The following is a 25000-nucleotide window of genomic DNA, read 5'->3' on the forward strand; positions in this document are numbered from 1 at the left end:
CTTTCGTGTAATTGTGACCAAATTTTCGGGCTACAGAGCAAGAAAGGGTGGATCCTTTAAGGTGGAGGGAAAACCAGCCACCACTTCCTTCCATTCTACTGGATGATAATAAGATGGATGTCCTCTGATCGTGGATTTGCTAGCAACGGGACTCTCGAAACTTCAATATTTTCTGCTTTCTGAAACATGTCTCTTTGACAAAATACCCTCCATGACTATCCAACTCTATGGATTCTCCATTCACAGCTCAGCATTCAACACCACTGTCCCCTCCAAGCTAGTCAACAAGCTCAGGACCCCGGGACTGAACATCTCCCTCTTCAACTGTATCCTGGACAATCTGACGGGTTGACACCTGGTGGTGAGAGTAAGTAACATCACCTCCTCTATGTTGACCCTCAACACGGGGCCCCACCGGGGGTGCTTAGTCTAACCACACACACACACACACACACACTCACATACAGTACATTTATACTGACTACACACCCACACACATAGAATACATTTATACTGACTACACACCCACACACATACAGTACATTTACACTGACTACACACCCACACACATACAGTACATTTATACTGACTACACACCCACACACATAGAATACATTTATACTGACTACACACCCACACACATACAGTACATTTACACTGACTACACAACCACTCACATACAATCATCATATATGTTGCTGCTACTCTGTTTATCACATATCCTGATGCCTAGTCACCTTAAACACTATACATATCTACCTCTATTGAGCCAGTATCCTTGAACATTATAAATATGGTACTGGAACTGACCCTGTATATACACTGAACAAAATACAACAAATTCAAATGTTTTACTGAGTTACAGTTCATATGAGGAAATAAGTCAATTTAAATGAATCCATTAGGTCCTAATCTTTGGATTTCACCTGACTGGGCAATACAGACATGCATCTGTTGGTCACAGATACCTTAAAAGAAATGGGCCTCACAATGGGCCTCGGGATCTCGTCACGGTATTTCTCAAATTGCCGATCGATAAAATGCAATTGTGTTCAATGTACGTTGCTTATGCCTTCCCAAACCATAACCCCACTGCCACCATTTTTATTTAACTAGGCAAGAACAAAATCTTATTTTCAATGACGGCCTACCCCGGCCAAACCTGGAATATGCTGGGAAAATTGCACGCCGCCCTATGGGACTCCCAATCACAGCCGTATGTGATACAGCCTGGACTTGAACCAGGGACTGTAGTGCACTGAGATGCAGTGCCTTAGACTGCTGCGCCACTCGGGAGCCACCATGGGGTAGTCTGTTTACAACGTTGACATCAGCAAACAGCTTACCCACATGATGCCATGCACGTGGTCTACGGTTGTGAGGCCGGTTGGACGTATTGCCAAATTCTCTAAAATGGCTTGTGGTAGAGAAATGAACATTCAATTCTATTGCAACAGCTCCGGTGGACATTCCTGCAGTCAGCATGCCAATTGCAAGCTCCTTTAAAACTAGAGACATCTGTGACACTGTGTTAACAAAGAGACAGACACCACCCCCTCGAGCTTACCGAACGCTGTCGTTCTGTCCTGTGTAGAAAAACCATCTAGAATATTATCCATGTCCTTGTCAAGCCATGATCCTGAGAAACATAGGATTTTACAGTTCTTCAGGTCCCATTGATAGGACAGCTCTCGAAAGGAGCTCGTCCAGTTCGTTTTCATTGGTCAACAGAGTGGGGGGGTAGAGGCGGTTGATTTATTTACTCGTCGCCATAGTTTCATCAGGGTGCCCTCACGTCGTCTTCTGTATCACTACCTCTTTCTCTCCTGAGTGTCGGGGATCAGGGCCTGGTCTGAGGTGAGCCTGTGATTCATTGAAGTAAACATCTTCATCCAAATTCATGATCTCTGTTCTGATATCTAGAAGCTCTTTTTCGGGAATAGGAAACAATTGAGGAAACATTATGAACAAAAAAAGTGACTCAGAGAGTGACTCAGAGAGAGAGCCAGAGAGAGACACAGAGAGAGGGAAAGAGAGAGAGCCAGAGAGAGAGAGGCACAGAGAGAGTGCCAGAGTGAGAGATATAGATTGAGAGAGAGAGAGAAGCAGAGAGCCAGAGATAGAGAAAGACAAAGGGAGAGAGAGAGCGAGATGCAGAGAAAGACAAAGAGAGAGAGAGAGCGAGAAGCAGAGAAAGACAAAGAGAGAGAGAGCGAGAAGCATAGAAAGACAAAGAGAGAGAGAGCGAGAAGCAGAGAAAGACAGAGAGAGAGAAGCAGAGAGAGTGAAGCAGAGAAAGAGAGAGAGAGAAGCAGAGAAAGACAGAAAGAGAGAAGTAGAGAGAGAGAAGTAGAGAAAGACAGAGAGAGAGACAGACAGAGAGAGAGAGAAAGACAGAGAGACAGAGAGAGAGACAGAGAAAGACAGAGAGACCGACAGAGACAGACAGAGAGAGAGAGAGACAGAGAGAGAGAGAGAGACACAGAGAGAAGCAGAGAAAGACATCTACCTCACTTGCTTTGGCAATGTTAACACATGTTTCCCATGCCAATAAAGCCCCTTGAATTGAATTGAATTGAGAGCTAGAGAGCCAGAGAGAGAGCCAGAGAGAGAGCCAGAGAGAGAGCCAGAGAGAGATATAGATTGAGAGAGAGAAGCAGAGAGAGCCAGAGAGAGAACCAGAGAGAGAAAGAAAAGAGAGAGAGAGAGAGCCAGCGAGCCAGCAAACGAGGAGAGCATAGTGGTTTTGTCTTTCAGCTCAGCTGACGTTGGCTGTTCCAAGGTTTCAATGACATGCTTACAGTGTTCTATGCTGTCAACACTGTAAAAACAAACACAGAATTTATAGCACATTAGAAATTTAGCAGACAAACTATTCAGGCAATTAATGGTGTATGAAAAGCATCTGTGTCGAAGTAGAGAGCACTTCAACATGAATATAGGCCAACACCGTTGTGTTTAGTGTTATGTTCTCTATGAGGTGTTTATTTACAGTTTGTTCCGAGGATCATGGATCTTGGTTTGTTGGTGTTTTTTTGCAAATTATGACTTGTGTTTGTATTGTTCATATAGACACTGTACTTAACTTAACTTTACTGTACTTTACTGTACTTTACTTTACTTTACTGTACTTAACTTTACTGTACTTTACTGTACTTTACTGTACTTTACTTTACTTTACTGTACTTAACTTTACTGTACTTTACTGTACTTTACTTTACTTTACTGTACTTAACTTTACTGTACTTTACTGTACTTTACTTTACTTTACTTTACTTTACTGTACTTAACTTTACTGTACTTTACTGTACTTTACTTTACTTTACTTTACTGTACTTTACTCTACTTTACTCTACTTTACTTTACTGTACTTTACTTTACTCTACTTTACTCTACTTTACTTTACTCTACTTTACTTTACTTTACTTTACTTTACTCTACTTTACTTTACTTTACTCTACTTTACTTTACTTTACTTTACTTTACTTTACTTTACTTTACTCTACTTTACTTTACTGTACTTTACTGTACTTAACTTTACTGTACTTTACTGTACTTTACTGTACTTTACTTTACTTTACTTTACTGTACTTTACTTTACTTTACTGTACTGTACTTTACTGTACTTTACTTTACTTTACTTTACTGTACTTTACTTTACTTTACTGTACTGTACTTTACTGTACTTTACTTTACTTTACTGTACTTTACTTTACTTTACTCTACTTTACTTTACTTTACTTTACTTTACTCTACTTTACTTTACTGTACTTTACTCTACTTTACTCTACTTTACTTTACTGTACTTTACTGTACTTTACTGTAATTTACTGTACTTTACTGTACTTTACTTTACTGTACTTTACTGTACTTTACTGTAACCAGAAGGTCAATGATTGCTTAGGTTCCTGCCCTTCCAGGGAGTTTTTACCTAGCCACCGTGTTTCTACATCTGTGTTGCTTGCTGTTTGGGGTTTTAGGCTGGGATGCTGGAGAAGTGTGCTCTTCACCAGTGGTGGAAAAACTACCCTACTAGCCACACTAGTAAAAGTAGAGATACCTTACAAATGCCACACTGTAGTAAACGTAGAGATACCTTAATAGAAAATGACTCAAGTAAAAGTAAAAGTCACACAGCAAAATACTACTTGAGTAAAAGTCTAAAAGTATTTGGTTTTAAATATACTTAGGTATCAAAAGTAAAAGTATAAATCATTTCACATTCCTTATATTAGGCGGCATATTTTTTATTTATTTTTTCACGGACAGCCAGGGGTACACTCCAACACGCAGACATAATTTACAAACAGCCAAGGGTACACTCCAACACGCAGACATAATTTACAAACAGCCAGGGGTACACTCCAACACGCAGACATAATTTACAAACAGCCAGGGGTACACTCCAACACGCAGACATAATTTACAAACAGCCAGGGGTACACTCCAACACGCAGACATAATTTACAAACAGCCAGGGGTACACTCCAACACGCAGACATAATTTACAAACAGCCAGGGGTACACTCCAACACGCAGACATAATTTACAAACAGCCAGGGGTACACTCCAACACGCAGACATAATTTACAAACAGCCAGGGGTACACTCCAACACGCAGACATAATTTACAAACAGCCAGGGGTACACTCCAACACGCAGACATAATTTACAAACAGCCAGGGGTACACTCCAACACGCAGACATAATTTACAAACAGCCAGGGGTACACTCCAACACGCAGACATAATTTACAAACAGCCAGGGGTACACTCCAACACGCAGACATAATTTACAAACAGCCAGGGGTACACTCCAACACGCAGACATAATTTACAAACAGCCAGGGGTACACTCCAACACGCAGACATAATTTACAAACAGCCAGGGGTACACTCCAACACGCAGACATAATTTACAAACGAAGCATTTGTGATAAGTGAGTCTGCCAGATCAGAAGCATTAGGGATGACCAGGGATGTTCTCTTGATAAATATGTGAATTGGACCATTTTCCTGTCCTGCTAAGCATTCAAAATGTGACAAGTACTTTTGGGTGTCAAGGAAAATATATGGAGTAAAAAGTACATTGTTTTCTTTAGTAATGTAGAGAAGTAAAAGTTGTCAAAAATATAGATAGTAAAGTACAGATACCCCCAAAAACTTTTTGAGTAGTACTTTAAAGTATTTTTTAAAGCATCTTTACTAAGTACTTTACACCACTGCTCTTCACAGATGAATCCCGGTTTCGACTGTAAACGGGCAGATGGCATCGTGTGGGCGAGCAGTTTGCTGATGTCAACGTTGTGAACAGAGTGCTCCATGGTGGTGGTGGGGTTATGGTATGGACAGGCATAAACTACGGACAACGAACACAATTGCATTTTGGCAATTTGAATGCCTAGAAATACCGTGACGAGTCACCAGACATGTCACCCATTGAGCATGTTTGGGATGCTCTGGATTGAAGCGTATGACAGCGTGTTCCACTTCCCTCCAATATCCAGCATCTTCACACAGCCATTGAAGAGGAGTGGGACAACATTCCACAGGCCACAACCAACAGCCTGATCAACTCTAGGCCAAGGAGATGTGTCGCGCTGCATGAGGCACATGGTGGGCACACCAGATACTGACTGGTTTTCTGATCCACACCCCTACCTTTTCTTTAAAGGTATCTGTGACCAACCGATGCATATCTGTATTCCCAGTCATGTGAAATCCATAGATTAGGGCCTATTCAATTTATTTACATTGACTCATTTACTTACATGATCTGTAACTCAGTTCATGTAAATCTTAATTGATACATGTTGCGTTTTTTATATTTCAGTTCAGTTTATACAGAAAGCCATTGAGGAAGAGTGTTACTCACTGTGTAAAGCCATTGAAGAGGTGTGTTACTCACTGTGTAAAGCCATTGAGGAAGAGTGTTACTCACTGTGTAAAGCCATTGAAGAGGTGTGTTACTCACTGTGTAAAGCCATTGAAGAGGAGTGTTACTCACTGTGTAAAGCCATTGAGGAAGAGTGTTACTCACTGTGTAAAGCCATTGAAGAGGTGTGTTACTCACTGTGTAAAGCCATTGAAGAGGAGTGTTACTCACTGTGTAAAGCCATTGAAGAGGAGTGTTACTCACTGTGTAAAGCCATTGAAGAGGTGTGTTACTCACTGTGTAAAGCCATTGAGGAAGAGTGTTACTCACTGTGTAAAGCCATTGAGGAAGAGTGTTACTCACTGTGTAAAGCCATTGAGGAAGAGTGTTACTCACTGTGTAAAGCCATTGAATAGGAGTGTTACTCACTGTGTAAAGCCATTGAGGAAGAGTGTTACTCACTGTGTAAAGCCATTGAAGAGGTGTGTTACTCACTGTGTAAAGCCATTGAAGAGGAGTGTTACTCACTGTGTAAAGCCATTGAGGAAGAGTGTTACTCACTGTGTAAAGCCATTGAAGAGGTGTGTTACTCACTGTGTAAAGCCATTGAAGAGGTGTGTTACTCACTGTGTAAAGCCATTGAAGAGGTGTGTTACTCACTGTGTAAAGCCATTGAGGAAGAATGTTACTCACTGTGTAAAGCCATTGAAGAGGAGTGTTACTCACTGTGTAAAGCCATTGAAGAGGTGTGTTACTCACTGTGTAAAGCCATTGAAGAGGTGTGTTACTCACTGTGTAAAGCCATTGAAGATGTGTGTTACTCACTGTGTAAAGCCATTGAAGAGGTGTGTTACTCACTGTGTAAAGCCATTGAAGAGGTGTGTTACTCACTGTGTAAAGCCATTGAGGAAGAGTGTTAATCACTGTGTAAAGCCATTGAAGAGGTGTGTTACTCACTGTGTAAAGCCATTGAAGAGGTGTGTTACCCACTGTGTAAAGCCATTGAAGAGGTGTGTTACTCACTGTGTAAAGCCATTGAATAGGATTGTTACTCACTGTGTAAAGCCATTGAAGAGGTGTGTTACTCACTGTGTAAAGCCATTGAAGAGGTGTGTTACTCACTGTGTAAAGCCATTGAAGAGGTGTGTTACTCACTGTGTAAAGCCATTGAGGAAGAGTGTTACTCACTGTGTAAAGCCATTGAAGAGGTGTGTTACTCACTGTGTAAAGCCATTGAAGAGGTGTGTTACTTACTGTGTAAAGCCATTGAGGAAGAGTGTTACTCACTGTGTAAAGCCATTGAGGAAGAGTGTTACTCACTGTGTAAAGCCATTGAGGAAGAGTGTTACTCACTGTGTAAAGCCATTGAATAGGAGTGTTACTCACTGTGTAAAGCCATTGAGGAAGAGTGTTACTCACTGTGTAAAGCCATTGAAGAGGTGTGTTACTCACTGTGTAAAGCCATTGAAGAGGAGTGTTACTCACTGTGTAAAGCCATTGAGGAAGAGTGTTACTCACTGTGTAAAGCCATTGAAGAGGTGTGTTACTCACTGTGTAAAGCCATTGAAGAGGTGTGTTACTCACTGTGTAAAGCCATTGAAGAGGTGTGTTACTCACTGTGTAAAGCCATTGAGGAAGAATGTTACTCACTGTGTAAAGCCATTGAAGAGGAGTGTTACTCACTGTGTAAAGCCATTGAAGAGGTGTGTTACTCACTGTGTAAAGCCATTGAAGAGGTGTGTTACTCACTGTGTAAAGCCATTGAAGATGTGTGTTACTCACTGTGTAAAGCCATTGAAGAGGTGTGTTACTCACTGTGTAAAGCCATTGAAGAGGTGTGTTACTCACTGTGTAAAGCTATTGAGGAAGAGTGTTACTCACTGTGTAAAGCCATTGAAGAGGTGTGTTACTCACTGTGTAAAGCCATTGAAGAGGAGTGTTACTCACTGTGTAAAGCCATTGAAGAGATTTGTTACTCACTGTGTAAAGCCATTGAAGAGGTGTGTTACTCACTGTGTAAAGCCATTGAATAGGTGTGTTACTCACTGTGTAAAGCCATTGAAGAGGTGTGTTACTCACTGTGTAAAGCCATTGAAGAGGTGTGTTACTCACTGTGTAAAGCCATTGAAGAGGTGTTACTCACTGTGTAAAGCCATTGAAGAGGTGTGTTACTCACTGTGTAAAGCCATTGAAGAGGTGTGTTACTCACTGTGTAAAGCCATTGAAGAGGTGTGTTACTCACTGTGTAAAGCCATTGAAGAGGTGTGTTACTCACTGTGTAAAGCCATTGAGGAAGAGTGTTACTCACTGTGTAAAGCCATTGAAGAGGAGTGTTACTCACCGTGTAAAGCCATTGAGGAAGAGTGTTACTCACTGTGTAAAGCCATTGAAGAGGAGTGTTACTCACTGTGTAAAGCCATTGAAGAGGTGTGTTACTCACTGTGTAAAGCCATTGAAGAGGTGTGTTACTCACTGTGTAAAGCCATTGAAGAGGTGTGTTACTCACTGTGTAAAGCCATTGAAGAGGTGTGTTACTCACTGTGTAAAGCCATTGAAGAGCCATTGAAGAGGTGTGTTACAGTGATACAGTACACTAACCTTACTTTTGAGAAGGGCCAACACACAGTACCAAACCGATTCGTACAAAAAAAACTGAAGTAGCTACGGAACACAGGAAAACGGACATCTCTGGTCCCTTATAGTCTTTTTTGTTGAATTTCCTCCCTAACTTAGAGGCGACGAGACCGCCTTCAGGCTGTAGCTGAAGGAATGAAACCTCTCACTCTCAGTCACAATCCTTTTTTATTGCTGAACCAAAACCATGGCTTTCCAGATTAATTCATACTCAGGGACTTTGCATGTTTTAAGCTCTATGCAAATATTATTGGATTTTCTAAGGATTTGGGAAGGATTTCCTGCCATGGATTTTCCTTTACAGATTTACATCTACAAAAAATAAGTACAAAAAAATATTTGTATTCAGCTTCGGTAAAGAAAGTAAAGAAGGCAAACAAATATTTAATCAGCAGTCCAGTTGAAAATGTATTTAGTGGTCTGGTGGAACTTTAATTAGTAGTCTTTAATTAGTAGTCTGGTGGAACTTTAATTAGTAGTCTGGTGGAACTTTAATTAGTAGTCTGATGGAACATTAATTAGTAGTCTGGTGGAACTTTAATTAGTAGTCTGGTGGAACTTTAATTAGTAGTCTTTAATTAGTAGTCTGGTGGAACTTTAATTAGTAGTCTGGTGGAACTTTAATTAGTAGTCTGGTGGAACTTTAATTAGTAGTCTTTAATTAGTAGTCTGGTGGAACTTTAATTAGTAGTCTGGTAGAACTTTAATTAGTAGTCTGGTGGAACTTTAATTAGTAGTCTGGTGGAACTTTAATTAGTAGTCTGGTGGAACTTTAATTAGTAGTCTGGTGGAACTTTAATTAGTAGTCTGGTGGAACTTTAATTAGTAGTCTGGTGGAACTTTAATTAGTAGTCTGGTGGAACTTTAATTAGTAGTCTGGTGGAACTTTAATTAGTAGTCTGGTGGAACTTTAATTAGTAGTATGGTGGAACTTTAATTAGTAGTCTTTAATTAGTAGTCTGGTGGAACTTTAATTAGTAGTCTGGTGGAACTTTAATTAGTAGTCTGGTGGAACTTTAATTAGCAGTCTGGTGAAACTTTAATTAGTAGTCTGGTGGAACTTGAATTAGTAGTCTTTAATTAGTAGTCTGGTGGAACTTTAATTAGTAGTCTTTAATTAGTAGTCTGGTGGAACTTTAATTAGTAGTCTTTAATTAGTAGTCTGGTGGAACTTTAATTAGTGGTCTGGTGGAACTTTAATTAGTAGTCTTTAATTAGTAGTCTGGTGGAACTTTAATTAGTAGTCTGGTGGAACTTTAATTAGTAGTCTGGTGGAACTTTAATTAGCAGTCTGGTGAAACTTTAATTAGTAGTCTGGTGGAACTTTAATTAGCAGTCTGGTGGAACTTGTTACGGTTTTCTAGGTGTGAAGGAGAGTCGGACCAAACTGCAGCGTGTAGATTGCGATCCATGTTTAATGAACAACGTACAACACAAATAAACACAAACACTACAAAACACGTAACGAAAACCGAAACAGCCTATACTGGTGCTAACTAACATAGAGGACACTAAGGACAATCACCCACGACAAACTCAAAGAATATGGCTGCCTAAATATGGTTCCCAATCAGAGACAACGATAAACACCTGCCTCTGATTGAGAACCACTCCAGACAGCCATAGACTTTGCTAGATAACCCCACTAGCTACAATCCCAATACATACACACCAAAACCCCAAGACAAAACACACCACAATACAAAAACCCCATGTCACACCCTGGCCTGACCCAATACATGAAGAAAAACACAAAATACTCTTCATTTATCTCAACGTTGAGTCTGTTGGTGGCTTGTGAGAAGCAGGGGAAGACAGAGCCTGACCTCAAGCTGAAAGGTTGATGGAAAGGGAAGTGGAGTTTCTGACTGTGGGAAATTCTATTGTGGCCCTCTCAGTGACCTTAAGTCAGCTAAACACTGTGACACTCTGTCTGTGGGCTTACTTGTATATTGCCTACCATATTCACATGTCTAGATGTGTGCGGTATTGGTATTGAGGCCAATTTAGTTTTTAAATGATAATTTAGTCATTTAGCTCATATGCGTTATGACATGGATTTCCATGTGTAATTGTTATCCCAGTGACAACGCTGTCACATTTGTTTGAATATTGAACTAAACCGAATGAGATGACAAGAAATAATTGAAAAACAAAACATATGAGATGTACGTTTGTGAAGATTTGTGTGACTTGTAATAAAAGCAGGAGAAACCCACCAAGGTATAGAAACCTTATTTCCAGCAGCATTCATTTGGTGAATTGTGTACGTCAGTCGCATAAATTGCATTCCAAAAAACATCAAAGCTCCATATGAATGTCTTTCTCTTGGTGTTGTCACCATATCTTCGAATCCCCCCCCCCCCCCCTCGGGAAACGACGTACTTATTTGCATTTTCAAATCTGCATTTTTTTCATATAGATCTGTCTGCCTCTGATTTTAATATCAGTGATGTTTCCCATGACACCTTTTGATTTATTATGAATTTCTCTCTCGCTTCATCTCTTTCTTTCACTATCTCCCCATCTCACTCTTTATTCATCTCTCTCTCTCTCTCTCTCTCTCTCTCTCTCTCTCTCTCACTCTTTATTCATCTCTCTCTCTCTCTCTCTCTCTCTCTCTCTCTCTCTCTCTCATTAATCGCTCTCTCTCTCTCTCGCTTCATCTCTTACTTTCACTATCTCTCTCATCTCACTCTTCTTTCATCTCTCTCTCTCTCTCACTCTCTCTCTCTCTCTCATCTCACTCTTTATTCAACTCTCTCTCTCTCTCTCATCTCACTCTTTTTTCATCTCTCTCTCTCTCATCTCACTCTTTTTTCATCTCTCTCTCTCTCTCTCACCTCACTCTTTATTCATCTCTCTCTCATCTCATTCTTTTTTCATCTCTCTCTCCTCACTCTTTATTCATCTCCCTCTCTCTCTTTCTCATCTCACTCTTTTTTCAACTCTCTCTCTCTCTCTCTCCCTCTCTCTCTCTCTTTCTTTATTAATCTCTCTTTCTCATCTCACTCTTTTTCATCTCTCTCTCATCTCACTCTTTTTTCAACTCTCTCTCTCTCTCTCTCATCTCACTCTTTTTTCAACTCTCTCTCTCTCTCTCCCCCTCTCTCTCTCTCTCTCTCTCTTTATTAATCTCTCTTTCTCATCTCACTCTTTTTCATCTCTCTCTCTCTCATCTCACTCTTTATTCATCTCCCTCCCTCTCTCTCTCTCTCTCTCTCTCTCTATCCTTCCTTCTTCTCCCTCCTCTCTCTCCTTCTCATCCTTCCATACTGTCTAATCCCTATCCCCCACACCAGGCTTATGAGTCTCTCTGTTTTAACAGGGGAGGGAGATTTATCATTTCAATCTCATTTCAATAAAGCAAAGAATCTCTCTTCTCCTGTATGTGACAGCAGCTAATGGTATTTTGTTATCGAGGAGAAGAGAAACTTTGCAGACTTTTTAGTGCACTTGCTCAAAGTCTAGGCATAACGTAGGTTTTAGCACATAAAGGGACGTTTGGTCTGATGATAAAGTGTTTTATATGTGCTGTATCACGTCAGAGAGCTTATTAAAGTCACATGGTCGCTGTTCAATAACAGTGTGAACAGATCTAGTTTGTGTGAATGGTGAATATGCTTTCGCTACGTTGCTACAGTCATAGCACAGGCCTACATTTAGGTGGGTCAAATGTTAAACACAGAAGCATGTAATAATACATATATTCAGTTGTATTAGTTTGTGTTTGACCCTCTACAATAGTAGTAAACCAACCTCCTCTTGTTTCCGATCTCAGCTTCGTAAAAGCTATTCCAATGCATCCCGTCTATGATTGAAGATATGCTCTTAAAACACAAGGCCTGTCAGTTCTCACACAGTCGTATGTAGCAGAACAGATCAAGACCAGCCATCAAAACAACGGACAGTTTGATTTTAGTTGATTCATTTCTTCCCCATTCTCTCACCTTCATTTACACGTTTCTTCTTTATTACCCCCAGTAGAAACACAAGAGATACAAATGTAGAAGGAGTGACGTAAAAACAGGTGAGTTTCGAATTGAACTCCAATAATGATATGTTCACTTCCTTAACCTGACCCCTCTCTCTCTCTCTCTCTCTCTCTCTCTCTCTCTCTCTCTAAAGAGAGAAGAGGTGAGAGGGAGAGAGAGAGGTCCCTCTCCTCATGCATTTGAATATGTGTTTTCTGTTTATCATTAGCTGACTGGGTGCTTCATCACTCGGTGAAAATCCCTATCTGCTGAACATAAGGCAGGCAGACAGTAGGGAATCAATCTTTTGTGCTTGGCCAGATAAACACAGGACGCAATCAGAGAGGGGAGAGAAGAGAGAGGGGATACAGAGGGAGCGGAGGAGGAGAGGTGAAGAGGGGGAGTGATGGAGGGAGCAGGAGGGCCATGAGGAGCAGGCAGGGGGGGGATTCATGCGGTCGCGGACGGTGATGGATGACGGAAGTGAAAGTGTCAGGATGGTATTATGCAAATGAAGGAGGCACCCGAGCATCGCCCCGGTGATTATAAAGAAATGGGGGAGGAGCATCGCCCCGGTGATTATAAAGAAATGGGGGAGGAGCATCGCCCGGTGATTATAGCGAGGTGGGGGAGGAGCATCACCCCAGTGATTATAGAGAAATGGGGGAGGAGCATCGCCCCGGTGATTATAGAGAAATGGGGAGAGAACAGCCTCTGGTCCCCCTACCATCACTATGAGGATATAAGGGAGCCATCTTGGCTGCTTGTTCTATATCTGAGAGTGAGAGAGAAAGATAGAGAGAGAGCGAGGGAGAGAGAGAGAATGAAAGAGGAGAGAGAGAGAGAGAGGGAGAGAGAGAGACCGAGAGAGAGGGAGAGAGACCGAGAGAGAGGGAGAGATAGAGGGAGGGAGAGAGAAAGAGAGAGAAGGAGAGAGAGCGAGGAAGAGAAAGAGAGAGAGGAAGAGAGAGAAGGAGACAGAGAGAGAGAGAGAGAGGGAAGGAGGGAGAGAGAGATAAAGAGAGAGAAGGAGACAGAGAGAGAGAGAGAGAGACCGAGAGAGACCAAGAGAGACCGAGAGAGAGGGAGCGAGCCACCCTACCTCCCTCTCTCCCCCTTCCTAAACAAGACTAATAGGTCTAGAAGGAGGATGACAGCCACCCGTGTCATTTATCAGACTGTTGTTTAAGAGGGTTAGAATAAGGACAGTGACTGGATGGAATGATGAGGCAAGTCCATATTCAACGTCCACCATGTCTGAGGACGTTGGGAGATGAGGTGGAAACCAGCCACTAGGGGCAACAGTGAGCGCTGTTACTTTCAACGAGGCGTTGTGGATGGGGATGTTGGATGGGCTTAATCTGCCTCTGGTTCTATTGGTTGCAAGTTTGAATCCAGCGATGTGTCTAGGGGGCAGTATTTTCATTTTTGGAAAAAATAACGTTCCCGTAGTAAACGGGATATTTTGTCAGGACAAGATGCTAGAATATGCATATAATTGACAGCTTAGGATAGAAAACACTCTAAAGTTGCAAAAACTGTAAAAAATATTGTCTGTGAGTATAACAGAAATAACAGAAATCCAATCCGGAAATGCCTCATGTTTTGAAAGCACTGCGTTCCAATGCGTCCCTATTGAGCAGTGAATGGGCTATCAACCAGATTACTTTTTCTCCGTATTCCCCAAGGTGTCTACAGCATTGTGACGTAGTTTTACGCATTTATGTTGAAGGATACCCGTAAGCAGCTACATTGCGCAAGTGGTCACCTGATGCTTCCAGAGTGATTCTCGCGTAAAATACAGAGGTAGCCATTATTCCAATCGGTCCTACTGAAAAACTAATTGTCCCGGTGAATATATAATCGAATTTATATTTGAAAAACACCTCGAGGATTGATTATAAACAACGTTTGCCATGTTTCTGTCGATATTATGGAGCTAATTTGGAATATTTTTAGCCGTTTTCGTGACTGCAATTTCCGGGCGATTTCTCAGCCAAACGTGAAGAACAAACGGAGCTTTTTCGCCTACAAAAATAATAGTTTTGGAAATAAGGAACATTTGCTATCTAACTGGGAGTCTCGTGAGTGAAAACATCCGAAGTTCATCAAAGGTAAACAATTTAATTTGAATGCTTTTCTGATTTCCGTGACCAAGTTACCTGCTGCTAGCTGGACAAAATGCTATGCTAGGCTATCGATAAACGTACACAAATGCTTGTCTAGCTTTGGCAGTAAAAGCATATTTTGAAAATCTGAGATGACAGGGTGATTAACAAAAGGCTAAGCTGTGTCTCAACATATTTCACTTGTGATTTTCATGAATAGGAATATTTTCTATGGATATTTATGTCCGTTGCGTTACGCTAATTAGTGTCAGTCGATGATTACGCTCCCTCATGTGGGATGGGGAGTCACTAGAGGTTAAAGTTGTGTTTTATATATTTTTTTAAACCTTAACCCTAACCTTAACAATTCTGCATTAATGCCTAAAGTTTAACTTGGAACGATACAGAGAAGTAACCAAACATTTTGAAATTTGACGTTTGAGAAACATAGATGAACGTCTGATTATGACTTGAGACTGTGAGAGCTGGTTGTAATAGAGATGACAAAGGGGTTGGATTGAGGACAGTGATTGGATGTGATGATAGCGACAGAACATTGACATAACCAGGATGAATAATGAACTTCAGGTTGTCAATAAAGTGGTGAGGGATCAAAGCTGTTGGCAGCTCCTATGTTTTCTACAAATCAAAACAGTATAATCAGTACTATAGTACCACAATACGACCCCAGAGTACGACGATATCCACTCCAGTACTGTCTCTTTACAGCCATTCAGACTCACACTAGTGAGAGGTCGTGAGAGGTTGTGGAAGGAAGTGAGAGGTTGTGAGAGGTAGTGAGACGAAGGCTTGTACTTTAGGGAGCCCTAGGGCCCAGTCTCTGTAAAACCATTTCAGGGAGATTGGATGGAGAGACCAAGACATAGAGAATATAATAGTCAGTGTGTTGATGAGGGGATGGAGAGATGGAGAGGTGGAGAGTTGGATAGATGGGGAGATGGAGAGGTGGGGAGTTGGATAGTAGGGGAGATGGAGAGGTGGGGAGTTGGATAGATGGAGAGATGGAGAGGTGGGGAGTTGGATAGATGGGGAGATGGAGAGGTGGGGAGTTGGATAGATGGCGAGATGGAGACGTGGCGAGTTGGATAGATGGGGAGATGGAGAGGTGGGAGTTGGATAGATGGAGAGATGGAGAGGTGGGGAGTTGGATAGATGGCGAGATGGAGACTTGGGGAGTTGGATAGATGGGGAGATGGAGAGGTGGGGAGTTGGATAGATGGCGAGATGGAGAGGTGGGGAGTTGGATAGATGGAGAGGTGGGGAGTTGGAGAGATGGAGAGGTGGGGAGTTGGATAGATGGGGAGATGGAGACGTGGGGAGTTGGATAGATGGGGAGATGGAGAGGTGGGGAGTTGGATAGATGGAGAGGTGGGGAGTTGGAGAGATGGAGAGGTGGGGAGTTGGATAGATGGGGAGATGGAGAGGTGGGGAGTTGGATAGATGGGGAGATGGAGAGGTGGGGAGTTGGATAGATGGGGAGATGGAGAGGTGGGGAGTTGGATAGATGGGGAGATGGAGAGGTGGGGAGTTGGATAGATGGAGAGGTGGAGAGGTGGGGAGTTGGATAGATGGGGAGATGGAGAGGTGGGGAGTTGGATAGATGGAGAGGTGGGGAGTTGGATAATGGGAGATGGAGAGGTGGGGAGTTGGAGAGATGGAGAGGTGGGGAGTTGGATAGATGGGGAGATGGAGAGGTGGGGAGTTGGATAGATGGCGAGATGGAGACGTGGGGAGTTGGATAGATGGGGAGATGGAGAGGTGGGGAGTTGGATAGATGGAGAGATGGAGAGGTGGGGAGTTGGATAGATAGGGAGATGGAGACGTGGGGAGTTGGATAGATGGAGAGATGGAGAGGTGGGGAGTTGGATAGATGGGGAGATGGAGAGTTGGGGAGTTGGATAGATGGAGAGGTGGGGAGTTGGATAGATGGGGAGATGGAGAGGTGGGGAGTTGGATAGATGGAGAGATGGAGAGGTGGGGACTAAACAAAGAGAATGCCCAGATGATGCATCTCTCAGACCCTAGATGAGTATTGCGAAATTAGCCGCTGTAGAAGACTGGCATGAGGTTTTCTCTATTCTCGAGGAGAGAGAGAGAGAGAGAGAGAGAGAGAGAGAGAGAGAGAGAGAGACAGAGAGAGAGAGAGAGAGAGAGAGAGAGAGAGACAGAGAGACAGAGAGAGAGAGAGAGCGACAGAAAGACAGACAGAGAGAGCGCGAGAGTGAGTGTAACGTATGTTGTTTGAAGGAGACCAAGGCGCAGCGTAATTTGTGGTCATCATATAGGCTACAAGAGCTGTCCATAAACAAGATCCCACAACATAGGTGGGGAAAAAGGCTCCCTAAGTATGATTCCCAATCAGAGACAACGATAGACAGCTGCCTCTGATTGGGAACCACGCTTGGCCAAACATAAAGAAATACAACACATAGAATGCCCACCCCACATCACACCCTGACCTCACCAAATAGAGAAATAAAACGTCTCTCTAAGGTCAGGGTGTGACAGTACCCCCCCAAAGGTGCGGACTCCCGGCCGCAAACCTGAACCTATAGGGGAGGGTCCGGGTGGGCATCTACCCTTGGCGGCTCCGGTTCGGGGCGTAGCCCCCGCTCCGCCTGCTGATCCCTCCGCTTTTGTGGCGCCACTGGGAACCAGGCCCCGGACTGGGAATCCTCGTTGCAGGTCCCGAACTGGGGACCCTCGCTGCAGGCCCCGGACTGGGGATCCTCGTTGCAGGTCCCGGACTGGGGACCCTCTCCACAGGCCCCGGACTGGGGACCCTCGCTGCAGGTCCCGGACTGGGGACCCTCGCTGCAGGCCCTGGACTGCGGATCAATGCTGGAGGCTTCATGCCATCGATCCTCACTGCAGGCTCCGGGCCATGGATCATCACTGGAGGCTTCGAGCCATGGATCATCACAGGAGGCTTCATGCCATGGATCATCACTGGAGGCTTTGTGCCATGGATCATCACTGGAGGCTTCCTACGTGGAGCCGGAACAGGTCTCACCGGACTGAGGAAACGTACTGGAAGCCTGGTGCATGGAGCTGCCACAGGGTTTACCAGGCCGGGGAGACATACTGGAGGCCTGGTACGTGGAACCGGAACAGGTCTCACCGGACTGGGGAGATGCACTGGAAGCCTGGTGCGTGGAGCAGGCACGGGATACACTGGGCCGTGGAGGTACACTGGAGGTCTCGAGCGTAGAGCCGGCACAACCCATCCTGGCTGGATGGTTACTTTCGCCCGGGAAATGCAGGGCGCTGGCACAGGACGCACTGGGCTGCGCAGACGCACCGGAGACACAGTGCGCAGAGCCGATGCAGGATATCCTGGGCCGATGAGACGCACTGGAGGCCAGGCGCACTGAGCCGGCACCATCCGTCCTGGCTGGATGCCCACTGGAGACACCGTGTGCTTTACCGCATAACACGGTGCTTGACCAGTACCGTGAACACAGGGAGTTAGCTCCTCCTACCTCCCCGTGTGCCCCCGCCAATTTCTTTTTTGGAGTGGCTTCCCGGTCTTCCTTGCCAGCCTTGACCCTATGTAACCCTGGTCCCCTTGACTAGCTGCTTCTGTCTCCTCCCTTGGACAGTGATACTCTACAGCCTGCGCTCAGGGACCCTTGCCTTCCAGTATCTCCTCCCATGTCCACTCCTCCAGAAAATGCTGCTTGGTCTTTTTGTGGTGGGATCTTCTGTAACGTACGTTGTTTGAAGGAGACCAAGGCGCAGCGTAATTTGTGATCATCATATGTTTTTAAATGAGAACCAGCAACAAAATAACAAAGTGAAACCAAAACGAACGTACCGTTCCGCAGGCTACAAGAGCTGTACAAAAACAAGATCCCACAACATAGGTGGGGAAAAAGGCTACCTAAGTTTGATTCCCAATCAGAGACAACGATAGACAGCTGCCTATGATTGGGAACCACACTCAGCCAAACACAAAGAAATACAAAACATAGAATGCCCAACCCACATCACACCCTGACCTCACCAAATAGAGAAATAAAACAGCTCTCTAAGGTCAGGGCGTGACAGAGAGAGACAGAGAGAGAGAGAGAGAAAGAGTGCGCGCGCGAGAGAGAGACAGAGAGTGTGTGTGTGTATGAACTCACAATTCACAGTTTGTGTTGTCAGTCTTGACATTCTCCTACTCTTTCTCTCTAAACTGCAAATAATTGTCTCCCATAATCTCATTTGAGTAGGATTGGATTTTACGGTAGTTCCTCCACACAACGTTATCATCCTATTACCTCACGCTAGGTTGCATTTGAAATACAGGTTAACGTTTTTCATCATGAATGTTGTTCTGGAGGCAGCTCTGCAGAATGGTCACTAGCTGGCACAGCCACAAAGTTATAACATCTGATTTTAAACCCAACCCTAACCTTAAACCTAACCTTAACCACACTGCTAAACATAACCTTAAATTAAGACCATATTTGTGTTCATGAATTTTTAGAATATAGCCAATTTTGACTTTGCAGCTGGCCCATCTAATGGAAATTGGTCAATTCTGTCTCCAGGACAAGACTCATCCCAATAAACTTCAACCTGCATCTGAAATGGCACTCTATGTCCCATGTGGAGCACTACATTAAACAAGTCCCATGTGGAGGCCTACATTAGGCAAGTCCCATGTAGGCCTTTTCAGATGCATCCCAAGGGTTGTCCTCTCCTCTCCTCTCCTAGTCTATTCCCAGACACAGTCCCAGCTGGTTGCTCTGTCCTCCACCTCTATCTTTGACACTTTGCTCTCCACCACAACCTAGAAGCACTCCGCTCCGCTTTGCCTGATTGGAGCCATTTGCATCGGACACCTCCTCTGCATACTGATTGATGGGTTTAATCGGCGAATCAGGAGGAGCGTTCACACATCAATCTATGTCACTCCTAGACCTTTCTTTTCCAGGCATGGGACCTCCAGGGGAGGGGAGGAGAGAGGAGAGGAGAGGAGAGGAGAGGAGAGGAGAGGAGAGGAGAGGAGAGGAGAGGAGAGGAGAGGAGAGGAGAGGAGAGGAGAGGAGAGGAGAGGAGAGGAGAGGAGAGGAGAGGAATTGAGTGGAGAGGAGAGGAGAGGAGAGGAGAGGAGAGGAGAGGAGAGGAGAGGAGAGGAGAGGAGAGGAGAGGAGAGGAGAGGAGAGGAGAGGAGAGGAGGGGAGAGGAGAGGAGGATGAGAGGAGGGGAGAGGAGAGGAGAGGAGAGGAGAGGAGAGGAGAGGAGAGGAGAGGAGAGGAGAGGAGAGGAGAGGAGAGGAGAGGAGAGGAGAGGAGAGGAGAGGAAGAGGAGAGGAGAGGAGAGGAGAGGAGAGGAGAGGAGAGGAGAGGAGAGGAGAGGAGAGGAGAGGAGAGGAGAGGAGAGGAGAGGAGAGGAGGAGAGGAGAGGAGAGGAGGACCTCAGATTTTTTTTTCAATGTTTTATCTTAATTTACTGTACAGCATTAGAATAATAACAGCATTAGAATAATAACAGCATTAGAATAATAACAGCATTAGAATAATAACAGCATTAGAATAATAACAGCATTAGAATAATAACAGCATTAGAATAATAACAGCATTAGAATAATAACAGCATTAGAATAATAACAGCATTAGAATAATAACAGCATTAGAATAATAACAGCATTAGAATAACAACAGCATTAGAATAATAACAGCATTAGAATAATAAACTGAACAAAAATATGAACACAACATGCGAAGTGTTGGTCCCATGTTTCATGAGCTGAAATAATAGATCCCAGAAATGTTCCATATTTGTGCACAAATGTGGTTACATCCCTGTTAGTGGGCATTTCTCCTTTGACAAGATGATCCATCCACCTGACAGGTGTGGCATATCAAGAAGCTGATTAAACAGCATGATTATTAACCAGAGGTGTGGACTCGAGTCACGTGACTTGGACTTGAGTCAGATTTGAGTCACAAATATGATGGCTTGCAACTTGACTTTGACTTTAACATCAATGACTCGTGACTTAACTTGGACTTGAGCCTTTTGACTCGACCTGGACTTGATACCCTCCCCAGCATACCCTCCCCAGATACCCTCCCCAGATACCCTCCCCCCAGATACCCTCTCCAGATACCCTCCCCACATACCCTCCCCAGATACCCTCCCCGATACCCTCATCCAGATACCCTCCCCAAGATACCCTCCGCCAGGATACCCTCTCCAGATACCCCCCCTCCCCAGATACCCTTCCCCAGATACCCCTCCCCAGATACCCCCCTCTCCAGATACCCTCCCCAGATACCCTCCCCCAGATACCCTCCCTCCCAGATACCCTCCCCAGATACCCTCCCAGATACCCTCCCCAGATACCCTCCCCAGATACCCTTCCAGATACCCTCTCCAGATTACCCTACCCAGATACCCCCCAGATACCCTCTCCAGATACCCTCTCCAGATACCCTCTCCAGAATACCCTCCCCAGATACCCTCCCCAATACCCTCCCCAGATACCCTCCCGCAGATACCTCTCCAGATACCCTCCCAGATACCCTCGCAGATACCCTCCCAGATCCCTCCCAGATACCCTCCCCAGATACCCTCCCCAGATACCCTCCCAGATACCCTCACAGATACCCTCCCCAGAACTCCCAGATACCCTCTCCAGATACCCCTCCCCAGATACCCTCCCAGATACCTCTCCAGATCCCTCCCCAGATACCCTCCCCAGATACCCTCTCCAGATACCCTCCCCAGATACCCTCCCCAGATACCCTCCCCAGAATACCCTCCCCAGATACCCTCCCCAGATACCCTCCCCAGATACCCTCCCAGATACCCTCCCCAGATACCCTCTCCAGATACCCTCCCCAGATACCCTCCCCAGATACCCTCCCCAGATACCCTCTTCCAGATACCCTCCCCAGATACCCTCCCCAGATACCCTCTCCCAGATACCCTCCCAGATACCCTCCCAGATACCTCCCCAGATACCCTCCCCAGATACCCTCTCCAGATACCCTCCCCAGATACCCTCCCCAGATACCCTCCCCAGATACCCTCTCCAGATACCCTCCCCAGATACCCTCCCCAGATACCCTCTCCAGATACCCTCCCCAGATACCCTCCCCAGATACCCTCTCCAGATACCCTCCCCAGATACCCTCCCCAGATACCCTCTCCAGATACCCTCCCAGATACCCTCCCCAGATACCCTCTCCAGATACCCTCTCCAGATACCCTCCCCAGATACCTCTCCAGATACCCTCCCCCAGATACCTCCCCAGATACCCTCCCCAGATACCCCTCCCCAGATACCCCTCCCCAATACCCTCCCCAGATACCTCTCCAGATACCCTCTTCCAGATACCAATCCCAGGGTCACCCTCCCCAGATACCCTCCCCAGATTACCCTCTCCAGATACCCTCTCCAGATACCCTCTCCATGATACCCTCTCCAGATACCCTCCCCAGATACCCTCCCAGATACCCTCTCCAGATACCCTCCCCAGATACCCTCCCAGATACCCTCCCCAGACCCTCTCCAGATACCCTCCCCAGATACCCTCCCCAGATACCCCTCCCCAGATACCCTCTCCAGATACCCTCTCCAGATACCCTCTCCAGATACCCTCCCCAGATACCCTCCCCAGATACCCTCTCCAGATACCCTTCCCCAGATACCCTCCCCAGATACCCTCCCCAGATACCCTCTCCAGATACCCTCTCCAGATACCCTCTCAGATACCTCCCCAATACCCTCTCAGATACCCTCTCCAGATACCCTCCCAGATACCCTCCCCAGATACCCTCCCCAGATACCCTCTCCAGATACCCTCTCCCAGATACCCTCCCCAGATACCCTCTCCAGATACCCTCCCCAGATACCCTCTCCAGATACCCTCCCCAGATACCCTCCCAGATACCCTCCCCAGATACCCTCTCCAGATACCCTCCCCAGATACCCTCCCCAGATACCCTCCCCAGATACCCTCTCCAGATACCCTCCCCAGATACCCTCCCCAGATACCCTCTCCAGATACCCTCCCCAGATACCCTCCCCAGATACCCTCCCCAGATACCCTCCCCAGATACCCTCTCCAGATACCCTCCCCAGATACCCTCCCCAGATACCCTCTCCAGATACCCTCCCCAGATACCCTCCCCAGATACCCTCTCCAGATACCCTCCCCAGATACCCTCCCAGATACCCTCTCCAGATACCCTCCCCAGATACCCTCCCCAGATACCCTCTCCAGATACCCTCCCCAGATACCCTCTCCAGATACCCTCCCCAGATACCCTCCCCAGATACCCTCTCCAGATACCCTCTCCAGATACCCTCCCCAGATACCCTCTCCAGATACCCTCCCAGATACCCTCTCCAGATACCCTCCCCAGATACCCTCCCCAGATACCCTCTCCAGATACCCTCTCCAGATACCCTCCCCAGATACCCTCCCCAGATACCCTCCCCAGATACCCTCCCCAGATACCCTCTCCAGATACCCTCTCCAGATACCCTCCCCAGATACCCTCTCCAGATACCCTCCCCAGATACCCTCCCCAGATACCCTCCCCAGATACCCTCCCCAGATACCCCTCTCCAGATACCCTCCCCAGATACCCTCTCCAGATACCCTCCCCAGATACCCTCTCCAGATACCCTCCCCAGATACCCTCCCAGATACCCTCCCCAGATACCCTCCCCAGATACCCTCTCCAGATACCCTCTCCAGATACCCTCCCCAGATACCCTCTCCAGATACCCTCTCCAGATACCCTCCCCAGATACCCTCTCCAGATACCCTCTCCAGATACCCTCTCCAGATACCCTCCCCAGATACCCTCTCCAGATACCCTCTCCAGATACCCTCTCCAGATACCCTCTCCAGATACCCTCTCCAGATACCCTCTCCAAGCCCAAATATTAAACATGATGCTATTAAAAAACGTGTGCAGCACCTCAACTCTTCATTTGTCAGTTTGAATCGGACAGCAGCCAATCAAATTGTGCCAGCTGAGAAACAGTTGTGCGTGTCTGTGCAGAGGAACGTCGGCGGGGGAATTCAGATGGAGCTCTTGGAAAGATGATACCCAAAATGATTATTTTCGGATATAAAGACGACGCTGTATCAACAAAAAACAGATTGCAACTTGCAAAACATGCAGGAAGAAAATGACAGACGGAGGCGCAACAATTTACAACTTTGTTCAACATTTGAAGCTGCACAAAGAACAGTAAGTCATGGCTAATATAGTCGACAGCTATATATGTTATTACTTTACTAGTATCATGTAGGCTAATGTAACGTTAAATCAATGAGCCTCCACACAGCCAGTCAGTGAGGGAACGTGATCATTGCACCCAAGATTGTGCTACAACTGGCTAGGCAGTTGGGAGCCTAAATCCTGCCTGATGTTACTGCTGTTCCTAAAACCATTGACATACGTTAGCCTACTGTAACCACACACAGAGAGGGCGTGGGGGTGGGTGGGTGTGTGTGTGTTAAGGTTGGGCGATTGTGTGCAAGCCGACATCTTTGCGCCCCCATGGAAATCCTCAATAGTCGATCGCTATGGGGGGGGGGGGGGGGGGGGACATGGCTACCCATGTGTTTCCATGGAAATATAAAGTTTATTTGGAAAGTAATAATATATATATTTTTAAGAGCATTCATGATTTGCATAAATGTAATATACTAACTATTACTCTTGTTAAAAATATGAAATGGTATTACATTTGGTGAAGAGCACATTATGACTTGTGACTCAAACCTCATAGTTTTGGACTAGAGACTTGACTTGAGACTTGTCCATCTTGACTTGATACTTGCCTGTCTTGACATGGGACCTGACTTGGGACTTGAGAGCTAAGACTTGAGACTTACTTGTGACTTGTAAAACAATGACTTGGTCCCAACTCTGATTATTACTCAGGTGAACCTTGTGCTGGGGACAATAAAAATGTATATCTAAAATGGGCAGTTTTGTCACACAACACATTGCCACAAATGTCTCAAGTTTTGAAGGCCTGATTTGGTCCTGCCGTACATATCTACACGTACGCTATGGTCACAAGACACAGGCCTCCTAGAATTTCTAAGCAAGCAGCTGGAGGCAGGGCTTTGTCCTATAGAGCTCAATTTTTACGGAATGGTCTGCCTATCCATGTGAGAGATGCAGACTCGGTCTCGACCTTTAAGTCTTTATTGAAGTGTAGTCTGTCCCAGGACTGTGAAGGTGAATGGAAAGGCACTGGAGCAACAAACCGCCCTTGCTGTCTCTGCCAGGCCAGTTCCCCTCTCTCCATTGGGATTCCCTGCCTCTAACCCTATTACAGGCGCTGAGTCACTGGCTTACTGGTGCTCTTCCATGCCGTCCCTAGGAGCGGTCTGTCACTTGAGTGGAGGACCATGCCTC

The 25000-nt window shown here is 45.4% G+C and overlaps 1 protein-coding gene across 1 annotated transcript in view; it reads left to right on the plus strand.

Moving 5' to 3' along the window:
- LOC116376569 (adhesive plaque matrix protein-like) overlaps nucleotides 1-23671 on the plus strand; it is a 40788-nt gene extending 17117 nt beyond the window's left edge. Inside the window, exon 2 of the mRNA XM_031837957.1 lies at nucleotides 20711-23671. Coding sequence (XP_031693817.1) covers nucleotides 20711-23671 — 2961 coding nt within the window. The remainder of the gene's footprint in view (nucleotides 1-20710) is intronic.
- The last annotated feature ends 1329 nt before the right edge of the window (nucleotides 23672-25000 follow it).

Source organism: Oncorhynchus kisutch, linkage group LG12 (genome assembly GCF_002021735.2).
Source record: "Oncorhynchus kisutch isolate 150728-3 linkage group LG12, Okis_V2, whole genome shotgun sequence".
NCBI classification, from domain to species: Eukaryota; Metazoa; Chordata; class Actinopteri; order Salmoniformes; family Salmonidae; genus Oncorhynchus; species Oncorhynchus kisutch.